Raw genomic sequence first — 14,045 nt, 5'->3', positions numbered from 1 at the left:
CATCAGCTGTGTTTCAGGCATTGACTGTATAGCAGTAAGGAAAACGGACAAGATCCCTGTCCCCATGGAACTTATAATCTTATGGGGGATCAGACAAGTGAACAGTTGGTTCTGCCAGTGTGATGAGGGCTGTGATGGATAGAGGTACAGAGTCCTGTGGGAGCACATCAGAGAAACACCCCACCCAGACTAGGGATCAGGGAGGGCTTCCTGGGAAAGGCAACAGAAACCTGATAGCCTCATGAAGGAATGAGGAGGAAGTATTCCAGGTAGAGTAAACGATGCATAGGAGGAGCACGATGCAAGGGAGAATGGTTGGTTGGAGAAACTGGAAGAAGAAACTAGAAAAAGAAAGCATTTTCTCATTTAATGTTTTCACTTGCATCTGTGTCATAATGTCTTTTGTTCGCCTGTTTTCTAGGAATGTTTACCCTTGCGGAAGTTGCTTCACTTAATGACATTCAACCAACTTACCGAATCCTGAAACCATGGTGGGACGTGTTTATGGATTACCTGGCTGTCGTTATGTTGATGGTAGCCATCTTTGCAGGAACCATGCAACTTACCAAAGATCAGGTGGTCTGCTTGCCGGTATTGCCATCTCCTGTAAATTCAAAGGCACACACACCACCAGGAAGTGCCGACGTTACCACCAACATCCCGAAGATGGAGTCAGCCACAGACCAAGACCAAGATGGGCGGATGACAAATGAGATTTCCTTTGGCGCATCTGCTGTGACACCTGACATACCTCTCAGAGCCACATATCCTCACACAGATTCCACGGTTCCAAATCAGGAGGCAAAGAAAGACCCAGCAGGCCGAAAAACAAACTTGGATTTTCAGCAATATGTATTTATTAATCAGATGTGTTACCACCTGGCCCTTCCGTGGTATTCTAAGTACTTTCCGTACCTTGCTCTTATACATACTATTATTCTCATGGTCAGTAGCAACTTTTGGTTCAAATATCCCAAAACATGCTCAAAAGTAGAACATTTCGTTTCAATATTAGGAAAGTGCTTTGAATCTCCTTGGACTACTAAAGCGTTGTCTGAGACAGCATGCGAAGACTCGGAGGAAAACAAGCAGAGAATAACAGGTGCCCAGACTCTACCAAAGCACGTATCTACCAGCAGTGATGAAGGGAGCCCCAGCGCCAGCACCCCAATGATCAGCAAAACTGGCTTCAAATTTTCAGCTGAAAAGCCCGTGATTGAAGTCCCCAGCATGACCATCCTGGACAAAAAGGACGGGGAACAGGCCAAAGCCCTGTTTGAGAAAGTGAGGAAGTTCCGTGCTCACGTGGAAGACAGTGACTTGATCTATAAACTCTACGTGGTCCAAACAGTTATCAAAACAGCCAAGTTCATCTTTATCCTCTGCTACACTGCAAACTTCGTCAATGCGATCAGCTTTGAACACGTCTGCAAGCCCAAAGTCGAGCACCTGACGGGTTACGAGGTGTTTGAGTGCACCCACAACATGGCGTACATGCTGAAAAAACTGCTCATCAGTTACATATCCATTATTTGCGTTTATGGTTTTATCTGCCTCTACACTCTCTTCTGGTTATTCAGGATACCTTTGAAGGAATATTCTTTTGAAAAAGTCAGAGAAGAGAGCAGTTTCAGTGACATTCCAGATGTCAAAAATGATTTTGCGTTCCTTCTACACATGGTAGACCAGTATGACCAGCTGTATTCCAAGCGTTTCGGGGTGTTCTTGTCAGAAGTCAGTGAAAATAAACTGAGGGAAATCAGTTTGAACCACGAGTGGACATTTGAAAAACTGAGGCAGCACGTGTCACGCAACGCCCAGGACAAGCAGGAGCTCCATCTGTTTATGCTCTCAGGTGTGCCCGATGCTGTCTTCGACCTCACAGACCTGGATGTGCTAAAACTCGAGCTGATTCCAGAAGCTAAAATTCCTGCTAAGATTTCTCAGATGACTAACCTCCAAGAGCTTCACCTCTGCCACTGCCCTGCAAAAGTGGAACAGACTGCTTTTAGCTTTCTCCGTGATCACTTGAGATGCCTTCACGTGAAGTTCACCGACGTGGCAGAAATTCCCGCCTGGGTGTATCTGCTCAAAAACCTTCGTGAGCTGTACTTGATAGGCAACTTGAACTCTGAAAACAATAAGATGATAGGACTTGAATCCCTCCGAGAGTTGCGGCACCTTAAGATTCTCCACGTGAAGAGCAATCTGACCAAAGTCCCCTCCAACATTACAGATGTGGCTCCGCATCTCACCAGGTTAGTCGTTCACAATGACGGCACTAAACTGCTGGTACTGAACAGCCTTAAGAAGATGATGAATGTCGCCGAGCTCGAGCTCCAGAACTGTGAGCTAGAGAGAATTCCACACGCTATTTTCAGCCTCTCTAACTTGCAGGAGCTAGATTTAAAGTCAAATAACATACGCACAATTGAAGAAATCATCAGTTTCCAGCACTTAAAACGACTGACTTGTTTAAAACTGTGGCATAATAAAATCGTTACCATTCCACCCTCCATCACCCACGTCAAAAACTTGGAGTCACTTTATTTCTCTAACAACAAGCTCGAATCCCTACCTGTGGCAGTGTTTAGTTTACAGAAACTCAGATGCTTAGATGTAAGCTACAACAACATTTCCATGATCCCAATAGAAATAGGATTACTTCAGAACCTGCAGCATTTGCATATCACGGGGAACAAGGTGGACGTTCTGCCAAAACAGTTGTTTAAATGCATTAAGTTGAGGACTTTGAATCTGGGGCAGAACTGCATCACTTCCCTCCCAGAGAAGATCGGTCAGCTCTCCCAGCTCACCCAGCTGGAGCTGAAAGGGAACTGCTTGGACCGCCTGCCAGCCCAGCTGGGCCAGTGTCGCCTGCTCAAGAAAAGCGGGCTTGTTGTGGAAGATCACCTTTTTGACACCCTGCCACTCGAAGTCAAAGAAGCATTGAATCAAGACATAAATATCCCTTTTGCAAATGGGATTTAAACTGAGATCAGATGTGCACATCCGTGTGCAGGAGGAACAACTTCCTAGATGGCAAGTGCTCATGTACCAGTTATTGCAAGATAATGCATTTTAGGAGTAGATACACCTTTAAAAATACAACAGAGAGGATGCATAGAAGGCTGATAGAAGACATAACTGAGTGTTCAACGTTTGTAGTGTGTTAAGTCATTCACTTCCAAATCTTTTTCTTTTTTCTTTTGGGGAAAGGGAAGGAAAAATTATAATCACTAATCTTGGTTTCTTTTTAAATTGTTTGTAACTTGGATGCTGCCGCTACTGAATGTTTACAAATTGCTTGCCTGCTAAAGTAAATGATTAAATTGACATTTTCTTACTATACCACCTTTTTTTGAGGTGTCTTGATTTACTTTGCTTAATTGGTGCAATAGTCCTTTAGCTCAGACCTCTGAAGGCGTATCAGGTCCGAGCTTGTAAATTTAGATTCGCTGAAATACTGATTTCTTTTTTGTTTTAATTTCAAGCACCTCAAATAAGCACTTCTTATAATATTTAACTGGTGCTACCGCTTCTGAGAATCCCATCTTATAGATTTTACACTCTGAAAGGCCTGGAATGCAGTAAAAGTGTGTAGGTCGTCGAGGGAGTTTTGTTTGTTTGTTTGTTTTCTAAGAATAAATAACAAGAAAAAATAAAAGAATGCTCTCCTTACTCATAGCTGTTTTTCCATAGTCTGGAGTTCTGGTTATATGATACATTTTTCTATCACTACTATAGAGTTGCCAATAAATAGAAGATGTTATTTTTAAATAAATTTAATTACAGGCAAAATAAAAATTTAATGGCTTGATGACTAACATCCTTCCAGTATATCACCATTTGGAAGATAACACAAATTCAGAGCAAGTATCATTAAATTACTTGCCCTTTCCACTGCTGTGGGGGAAAAAATAGGATTTGTAGTTCATTGAGTTGGAAAACTGACTATATCTCTATTCATTTTAGTGACAGGCTGTACTTCCTGTGTTTGTCTGCAGCTAGGAGGGGTCATGTCCGGGGAAATGCTGGCAGAATATACTTTTTGGATGATAGTTTTTCCTTCTTTATCTAACTTACAAAGTGGCTAAACCCATCTCAGAAAATCAAAATATTCCATGCCACCTGTGTGGGTATTGGTTGACAGGTATTTCATAGGCCATTCTACAGGAGTGTTGTTTCAAGAGAAGAGAACTGTCTGGCACTCTAGGTAACAAAGTAGTGTCCTGTCCATATAAGACTGGATTCATTTAGTGAAACAGTGGATAGTCTCTTGTCACACCTTAGCGTGGCTTGAAGGATTTTGCAGAGAATGTGAAAAGATGGACTCAACATTCTTGCTTTTCCTCCCCAAAATTGATCTCGGGCTACTGGCCTGTTGGAAGCGGTGGTGATCTTTGCTTGCCATAGAGCTTCTAAATACCTCGAGAAGTAGTATCGCTAATAGGAAAGGCTGCAGCCACTGTGGCTGAGTTAGCAGCTGACCCCAGCGCCAGCATCCTGGCTACTCCCTCTCCTCCTAAAAGACTTGAGGTAGAAGACTAGCTTATAAAAGCCCAAGTTTAGAAAATCGGAGGACAGAGGCGGATTTTTGGTGTAAGCGCATTCTCTCCCAGGTACACATCTTCCATTTCTCTCAGCATTCACTGATTTATTCGCTGGTATTGATTATGTACCTACTTTGTGCCTTGCAAGTTCAAGGAACTGGGGATTAACTGTTGGAATAAGTCACAGCCCCTGGCTACATGGAGGTTTATAACAAAGCGTGGGAGATCATATCAATTAGGCAAATAATACAAATGATTGATTACAGTTGTAATACAGAAGGTGTACAGAATCTGTGCATGAATAACGGCTGGGAGGGGGCACATTTGGTTAAAGAGGAGCTTCAGTGAAGCTTTGCACTTAGAAACTCTGCCTGTAAACACTCCTGGACATTTCCTTACCACCAGCCACATAGGGCACTGTTCTCCCTGCGTAGTAATGCCACCAGCGGAAATTGGTACAGTGTCTTTAGAAGGATGCCACACTGTCTTGCTTGTAAGATAAACAGGCCAGACCTTACGATCCTTGCTTTATGGACTGGGAAACTTGCCTTCCTCTCTTAAGACAAGTGCCTGTTGTTTCTGAAGGGCACAGGTGGCAGCCTACCCACAACTCACCTTGCTTGTCAGAGGAGAGGCCTGTAGGAGCCGGTCTGACCTTCCCACAGCCTGACCACTGGCACCTGCCGTTAGGCACCTGTTTCCTTATCAGTACCTGGGGTCCAGTCACTTAGAGCTAGCTGATTGGTATTAACATGCCTTCAGACAATATCAAGCGGTATCTTTGCTCTTACCCAAACTTCTATTGATTTTATTAGCCCTTAATGATTTCCTTAAACTCTGAAGAGTTCACGGTCAGTTGATTTAAATGCCGCATTCCTCGCCACTGTTTGCAAATAGCCATATTTTAGAAGAGGCTTCCTAAGAAATGCTGGTTCATCTAGCAGACTTTAAATATACTGGGTCTTGGAGTCTCAATAAAACAGCAGAGGAGATTATGGGCCCAAATATACCGTCAACCCATATGTCTTCACAAATTTATGTTGGCACCGCACGCTCTAGACATGGGGGAAACACAAGTTAAAATGTACAAGTTTGGCTTACTAGTATTTTCATATCTTTTTCTAAAGTCCCTGGAGCACCATTTGAAGAAAATTATTTTAAAGTATCTTTAAATGTTTCTTGTCTATGTGAATTCCACAGAGTCTTAGAGAATCTGGCTTGTTTTCAGCTGTTTGACTTTTTTTCCACCAACATTCAGTTGGCTCTGCAGAGAGGATTGGCTTTTTCAGAGGTTCAGAAAGATGAGCTGAGATTGTTACTGGGACCCTATTTTAGTAGTGGAGATTTAGCAATTTAGTAGTGGGTAGAAAGAGATCATTCTCTGTAAGTCCTGGACAACAGTCCTCCTGATCGTTTGACATTTTTCATATGCAAAGGAAAAGGTGTTATATTTTATTAATATTATTGCTAGTACTGTCTCTGACTGCCTCCCCTGGACTCGACTTCGGCCAGCAACTATACTCAAAGTTGCTGATGGAGCAAACTCCAAAATGCCCTTGAGACCAACGCCCATTGGTTGTTTCCATTCACCTGCTGAAGTGAAGCCAGAGGGCTATCCTCTCGCTAAGACCTCTGGCAGCACTCGAGTCAGTAATTCATTCCAATAAAATGGTCCCTTTATCATCCCTAAACAAAGGCAGTACTAACAAAAAGCCCCTTTCATGAAAAGAAGGGGAAAAAGAAGCCTGGAAAACAGCTTTCAAATGTCCTCTAACTTGTGACTGTGACACAAAGCAGTGGCCCCATCTAGCCCTGGCCAGCTGTGGCTCTTCTGGGACAAGTGCACCAGCTATTCAGAGTGACGTCTGCTGCAGGGGAGGGGGCAGAAGACCAGCAGGCCACAAGCCCTCGAGACAGTCATGCCCATGCCACCAACATCAGGGGAATAAGCCCCTTAACTCACAAGTCTTACAAGTGCAAAGAAGAATAGCTGTGCTGTCTTCATCCTTCTGCCTCTGGAAATACAATGTATAAATTGCCCCAGGTGAGCCACAACTTGCTCGTGGAAATGAGTTAAGATGTTTTTACTTGGAACTCTGACTCATGACCCAGCACCCTCCCACTGCTGCAGGACCCCTTTGCTAGAAACTGCCCCTGTCCTGCTTGCTGTCTCTATAATCAGCTCTTTCTTTGCTCCCAAGATTTCAGGCTCTGGAGTGAGTGTCTGGATTCGAATCCTGCCTCGGCCTCAGCTGTACGACCATAGCAAGCGACTTAACCTCTCTAAGCCTCAGTTTCTTTATCTGTAAATGGGAATAATAATAATGCCTACCAATGGCATTTTTTATGGAGATTGAATGATTTAAGGGACTGTGCCTGGCAGAGAGTAAGTACTCAGTAACATTCTGCTGTCATTAGTTTTATCCCCAACTGTGATGGAGACTGTTAGCCTTCCCTAATATGCATTCTCTCCTTCCGTGGTCATGGAATTTTCAGTGGACACCTGCAAACATAGAATAAAATGTGTATAAAATAAAATATTTCCCAACCGTACTTGAAGCTAGATGTGGCCAAGTGACTAAATTCTAGCCGAAATAGTGGAACAAGGAACGTGCAGTTTCTCGATCAGGCCCTTAAGGAGATGGGCATGCCCTTCCCTTCCCCAAGCCTGCTGGTTAAACTGCAGATATAGAAACGAGTGCAATGAAGGCTGTACAGACCAGGACAACAAACCCGGCGTGGCCTAGCAAAAGGGCAGAAGAAGCCTGGGCCCTGCAACTTCAAGGAGCAGGGCTACATAAAGAAGGAAAAACATCTGTCTTGTCTAAGCCTCTGTGGATAGAGGGCTCTGACGCATGCAGACCTAAAGACCTACTGAATCAAAATCTGTACGTTAACAAGATGATATCCAGGTGATTTACAGGCGTGTAAAAATTTGAGAAGCGTTATCCGAAATAACACACCTATCGAGAACAAGTCAGCTGGCCATCATCAGGGGCTGGGAAGAGGATAGCGCCGGTGACCAATGTTTCTACCACCGTTGGATTCTGCCTCTCCTATCAGCCTCTTGCTGGACCCTAGTTGGGGAGGAGTTGAGGTTTTGCTGGTGCTTCTGGTTTATACCAACTTCCATGCCCCCCAGTCGCTCTTGCTGGCAACCATACCATTTGTTCACCATAGCGACCACAGGAAAGAAGGGTGACAGTCTACTGCTTATGATTATAATTAATTATACATCATTCTCCGAGGGGTCTGAGGTTTTGAAGGTCCTACAGCTACTCTAATGACATAGGCACTCGTGCTCAGCCCATGGACACCCTTCACAAGCTCAGGTAGCTAATCAAACCCGTTGCGTTTCTTAACGTTCAGGCTGGGTCTGGGTTAGCTGCTTGAAGCTCACTCAACCATGGGATAACCTGCTCAGAGCCTTTTCCAAATGTCCCTGGGGAACTGCCAAGTAGCCCACCCTGAAAATTGGCTAGAGTAGTTTCAGGGGAAGACCTGCCCAAAGGAATCACCCAGGTGTTAAGCCAAACTGTGTAGATACTGTAAAGAAAGATATTTTTCACTTTGCCACTGGAAAACTATAAGTAGTAGCCACATAATTCAGTACTTTGAAATGAAATACTGCCTGAATAGAAATCTCCTTAAGACATATCTCGAAGGGTTTAACTCAGATCTTTCCTGCAACTTGGGCCTGCTGACTCTTTATCTGGCTTTGGTTGTGGTGGAAACAACTGGTCACCAGCCAGATGATAACCCTCCGTCTTCTTGAAGATGGTGATTAAATCACTCATCTCCTCTTCCTCAGGATGCTGTGAAGATTATGTCACCACCGTGCCTAGAGCTCCCTAGAGATGAACGGTGCCTAAATACAGTTTGCTATTAGTTTATCATCACGGTTGGCAGGAAAAGTTGTAGACAGCATTTTCATCTCTGCCTAAGAAGTAGCGGAGGCATAATCAGGCCTACACCTTCCTCATACCAATTCTAAGTAACTGCTGTTCTTTAGGAGATTATGTGTTTCAAGTTTCCATTTCTGGAGGTGGAAGAAGACATTAGGAAGTGGATTGGATTCAATGCTAGATGAACACGACTTACTCTGACTTACTTGTCACAGCAGACCTGGGAGGTATGAATTATCCCCATTTTAGAGATGAAGAAGCTGTGAAGTTAGGCAGTCTTCCCAAGATCACCTAGCTAGCAGGTGACAGGAACACTGTTAAGTCAGACAATGTGCATATATGATCTCATTTAATCCTCACAAGACTGCTGAGAGAAAGGCATTATCCCCATTTAAGAGATCAAGAAACTGAGTCAGGCTAACTTGTCTCTGGCTCCACCTCATAAGTAGCAGAAACTAGTCACAAAACTCAGGCAGGCCTAAAACCAGAGCTCTGTTCTTCCACCAAACTACACAGCAGATGTCTGGAGATCTGTCAGCAATTCCAAAAGAGGTTTTGAAATCTGTGTTGACATTCAGTTACATAAATCTCCCCCAAGCTAGGATTCTCCTCCACTCTTTAGTATTAGGGAAAAGTTTTTGATGTGTCTCAGCGTCTGCCCTTAGCGTTACGACTTGTTTCCTCTGTTCGGTTGCCTGACAGTTGTGAAAGGGCAGTCCGCCCAAGGTAATGGAATTATTTTCCATCACTATTTTCAAGGCGTGACCGTCTTTACTCATGGTCATTTACTCAGAAATGAGAAAGCTCTGTCTCAGCTATGTGATGCATAGTAAATGTGGTAGAGAGTGACATTCAGCAGGTTCAGAGAGGTGGGCACACAAAAACACGGTAACAGTTGCCAGATCCTCTGGGCAGATGTGACTTTCCAGCCTGGCATTTCAGACACAGATTCTCAAGCTGTTACCTACCCAGGTGGCACCTGGGGCCTGCATCATCCTGACCTTTATTTTTACTGGATCTCTTCTTCTGTTGATGGTCACTGTACTCCACCACCTGGGCTAGGACAAGAATCAGATTTTTGTGGTCCGTGGAGAGAAAGAACCCAGTTTTACGTGGAAGAAACTGATTAGAAGAAAGAAAAAGTGAAGATAGTTAAGGAAACTAATAACACCCCCCCGCCCCACTGCTGCTACCCCTGAATCCACACACACACACCACCAAATTTGTGTTTTGATTTTTTTTTTTTTTTTGCCTTCCTTCCTTCTTTCCTTCCTTATCCATTTAAATTTGTCCTGATATCCTACCTAAAGTGAGCTCAGCTTGGCAGAGGAAATTTTCACCAAAACATGACCTGCCATTTGAAAAACACTTATGTGTGTTTTATACCTTTGACCCCGTGTAAAAAGTGAGTAGAGCTTTTACGAGCTAACACAACTCAGACAACCAACACAAGCAAAAGAATCTCGTCATGCACCAGGACTAAATTTCGAGTCAGTAGTGACCAAGAAGGTCTGCGGCTGGAGCAGTAAGTCTGTGGGCCTGGGAAAAGGTGGAGATGTTTTAAAATATTGTAAAAAGTTATTCTATTATTTACAGAATAAAATTAGCCCAATGACACATTCTAAGTATAGCCTCAGTTCTTCCACCAGCCAGAGCTAAAGACATAGTAAATAACACGCGTGCTCAACTGCAGTGAATCAGAGCTGTTGCGGTTGCTTTGGGGAAGCTTACGGAGTAAGTTAACCATACTCATACTGCGTTCTTAGTTGCTAAAATTTCATAATTGTGTGAATTTAAATTAATTTTCTTGGCCTCAGGCTTAATTTCCTGTGTATAAACAGAGCCTCGTGCCAACAGTTCAAGTACCTTCTTTTTGTCACCAGAGCGGAGAAGCTGCAGCCTGGTGGCCAGGGTTCAATCTACTGGAACTGTCTCACAGGCAAGTTACTTAACATGGGTGTGCTTTTGCTTCCTTATCTGTGAGATGGGGTTAATGATAGTATTTACCTCATAGCATAGTTTTTTGTGTGGAATCAATGAGTTAACACACATGAAGCACTTAGGACAACATCTAGCATGTTGAGTACTTAACATGGTTTAGTGGTTTTCATTGATAATGTTTCTAAAATATTTGGAATATCTGTCCACAAGCAAAAAAAAATCTGGAAAATAAAACTTTTCTAATGTAATATTATTCTAGAGCTCAGGAAATGGATACTGCCCAAGTAGGAACTAATCGTGCCTTTCCCTCCCTTCAAAAGCCAACAAAGACAAGTCACTGGGGGCTTACCGTCTCACAAGCAGCTTTTCATACATTTATTAATCTGTTTGTTTTGCTTAGCAAATCAGAGGAACCAGACTTCGTATTATTAAGAACCCTCTTTTGTCGGTTATGAATGTTCCTAAGTAGTTCTCTAAACTTGGGTTATACCCAATGACCCATCTGGCCAAACGCCTGAAGACAGATTTCAAAAAAACAGCCGCAAGGAACTCTCTCTTGGGCTAATTTATTGGGTCCTCATAAGGCATGTTGACGATTTTAGTTGTACAGGGAATATGGAATTGGTTGCTGGTACAGGGAAGGAAAAAAAGTTATTTTTCCCTCTACTTATCTTAGGTTCATTGGCCGGGCCCTGTAAATCAGACTGAGAAAAGATATTAACAAGAGAAAAATCAAACAGAAGTTTATTAATAAGTGCATCATGCATACACCCAGAGATGAGTAACTCAAAGGACTGGTTAGAACCTGGGCTTATATAGCATTTTAACAAAAGAACAGTAAATTTTTATAGAGGTGACAAGACAAAGGAAAAAGACTTTGAGCTTCTAAGGGTGGCAAATTGTGGGAAGGCAAATCTATGGGGAAACTAATGGTAAATAAGGGCTAGTTTTAGCCAAGTTTGTTGTGTAGATCTTCTGGTGCCATCTCTGAGCTGGTAAGGGTCTAGAGTTGTCTCCAGTGATTAACTTCTGTCTTTGCTGGTAGAGAGGAGAGACAGGAAACCCTTGCAGGTGTATGTCTTGCTTTTAGGCAAATAGAGATGGGCAGAGAGCTTTTCTTGTACGTGCTTCTTCTCAACTTCCTTTAACTCAAAATAATCCTTAGGCCAAAGTGGCATATTTGGGGACGGCATATTCTGCTACCCTTCACTGAGCTGATCAGTATTTTGTATTTCTTTTTGGTTAACTTAAAACTTGTACCTAAGACTGGGGCTGAAAGTATTCAGCCTTTCCTGATATATTCAAGAGGGTGAAAGTCATCTCTCTGATCACAAATAGTTGGTTATTGCTTCCTTTAAAGAACTCATTTCAATATATACGTGTATACCCGATTTTTAGTACCTGATGGCTAAGGGGGTGATCACTCGAAAAACACAAAGAATCTTTCCTTCTGTTCATCAGGGTTAGCTCCTCTGGAACTCAGAAAAAAGAGGGTTATACACAATGTTTAGGAAATGCATCTGCTGGTTATAGCAAAGCACACTTACACTTTAAACAGAACACTCATTTAAAAAGGACTCGCCATCCAGGCTTGCACTGAGCATCTTTGGTTATTCATCTATTGCTTTGCCAACCAAAGAAGAAAAAAAGTTAATAGAGCTTTTGGAAGATAACAGAACTCATACAACCTTTCCACTGCACTTTTATTTTTTAGATTTTATTTTTTAACATCTTTATTGGAGTATAATTGCTTTACATTGTTGTGTTAGTTTCTGCTGTATAACAAAGTGAATCAGCTATATGCATACATATATCCCCATATCCCCTTCTTCTTGCATCTCCCTCCCACCCTCCCTATCCCACCCCTCTAGGTGGTCACAAAGCACCGAGCTGATCTCCCTGTGCTGTGTGGCTGCTTCCCACTAGCTATCTGTTTTATATTCGGTAATTCCACTGCACTTTTAACGCTGCCAGTCCCAATCCACACGTAGATATAAACGATTTGATGTAAAGGGTTATCTGAGAACCCATGAGATCTCAACCTCACGTGGAGGTTCAGCTCAATTTATTACATTTTTAAAACTAGAAACAGTCATGAGGTGTATAGGACTTAAATACTGTTTTAGTGTGTCAAAGATCAACCCTCCACTACACCCACTCTTTGTTTTAAAGATCCCCTTTAGAATTCAGTTGTACCAACAAAGAAGGGAGGGGGAGAATGGGAAGAGTGGGGTACAGAATAATTTAGGGTGACTGCTCAGGCCTGTTCATTCATTTCTTCAAGAAACAATCTAGCTTCTACCCCATATAAGCTGGGCAATATGCTAAGTGCTGGGATAATCTGATGTCCTTGATTCCTCTCAAGAAAAATTCACTCCAGGCTTTGTTTTCTCTTCTTGCCCCATCCTCTGTCCTTGCCTCCATCTCTTGCCAGGCACCATGCCACAGGGGTACAATTAACAGTGGGAGGACAGTTACAGAACATGACAGGTCCTCAGAGGATCCAAGGGCAGTGGCAGAGCAAGACGTGCACTTTTAATCAGTTGCAATCTCTGCCCCTACCCGTTTATTCCTCTCTCTCCCTCCCCCCTTTCCTCTGTACCTGTATGTTGGCATTAAAGGACACAGCCTGTACTTGTTGCTTATTCTTATGTTAGTCTTCTAGTCTTCCGCTTAGTCTTCTAAGTCTTTTGATGTCTTTTTTTCTGATTACAAAAGTGAAGCCTGTTCATCATTACATAAAAGTCAAATATTACAGAAATGCATGTCCTTTGGAAGCATATCACTCCACCCCTGAAAACTGCACAGACTTTCCATTTAACCTAGAGTAAAAGGCAAAACTTCTAAACGGTCCACTGATTTGCATGCCTTCCCTCTCTGATCTTGTGTCCTCCAATTCTGCCCCTATTTCCTGTGTTCCAGCATCAACACTCCAGCGGACCTGCACGTCAGGGACTTTGCACCAGCTGTTCCTTCTGTAGCCGTGCTCTCCCCCAGATAGCTGCATGGCTTCTATCTTAGCTCAGACTGCCATAACAAAATACCACAGACTGGGTCGCTTTAAACAACAGACATTTATTTTCTCACGGTTCTGGAGGATAGATGTGCACATCAAGGTTCTAGCCAATTGGGTTTCTGGTGAGAACTCTCTTCCTGGCTTGCAGACGACCATCTTCTTGCTATGTCCTCACATGGCCTTTCCTCAGTGCAACCTCACGACCTCATTTAACCTCAGTTACTTCCTTAGAGGCCCCATCTTCTAATACAGCCACATGGGGGCTAGGGCTTCAACATATGAATTTGGGGAGGACACAAACGTTCAGGCCCTAACAGCTTCTTCCTTCTTCTCTTCTAATTTACATATCACCTTCTCAGAGAGGTGTTCTCTGGCCGCCTCTTAAACACACTGATTTATTATTTCTCTCGACTCTGTGGGCCAGCTGGGTTCACTAGGCTTATCCTGAGCTGCAGTCATCTGGCAGCTCGACTGGGGCCAGAGCACGTACATTGCCTCACCCCCACGGCCGGGCCTCCGTGCTGCGGAGGCAGGGCCTCTCTCTTCGTGGGGTGTCTTAGTCGTTTACAGTCTAGTCCAGGCTTCCTCACACAATAGCATGAACGTTTCAAAAAGCCAAGAGTGGGGCTT

The 14,045-nt window shown here is 43.3% G+C and overlaps 1 protein-coding gene across 5 annotated transcripts in view; it reads left to right on the top strand.

Moving 5' to 3' along the window:
* Positions 1–3,794, top strand: part of LRRC8D (leucine rich repeat containing 8 VRAC subunit D) — a 115,749-nt gene extending 111,955 nt beyond the window's left edge. For 3 of the 5 annotated variants that reach the window (XM_029227340.1, XM_029227343.1, XM_029227342.1), the window contains one exon: positions 422–3,351. In XM_029227340.1, coding sequence (XP_029083173.1) covers positions 424–2,991 — 2,568 coding nt within the window. In that variant the 5' untranslated portion in view covers positions 422–423 and the 3' untranslated portion in view covers positions 2,992–3,351. Of the gene's footprint in view, positions 1–421 lie in introns of all 5 variants that reach the window. The other 2 variants (XM_029227339.1, XM_029227338.1) reach the window with 1 other exon arrangement.
* The last annotated feature ends 10,251 nt before the right edge of the window (positions 3,795–14,045 follow it).

The sequence above is a fragment of the Monodon monoceros genome, unplaced genomic scaffold (assembly GCF_005190385.1).
Source record: "Monodon monoceros isolate NGI ecotype Baffin Bay Population unplaced genomic scaffold, NGI_Narwhal_1 Super_Scaffold_18, whole genome shotgun sequence".
Taxonomy (NCBI): domain Eukaryota; kingdom Metazoa; phylum Chordata; class Mammalia; order Artiodactyla; family Monodontidae; genus Monodon; species Monodon monoceros.
Note: the sequence above shows the minus strand (reverse complement) of the source record. Positions and strands in the feature narration are given on the sequence as shown.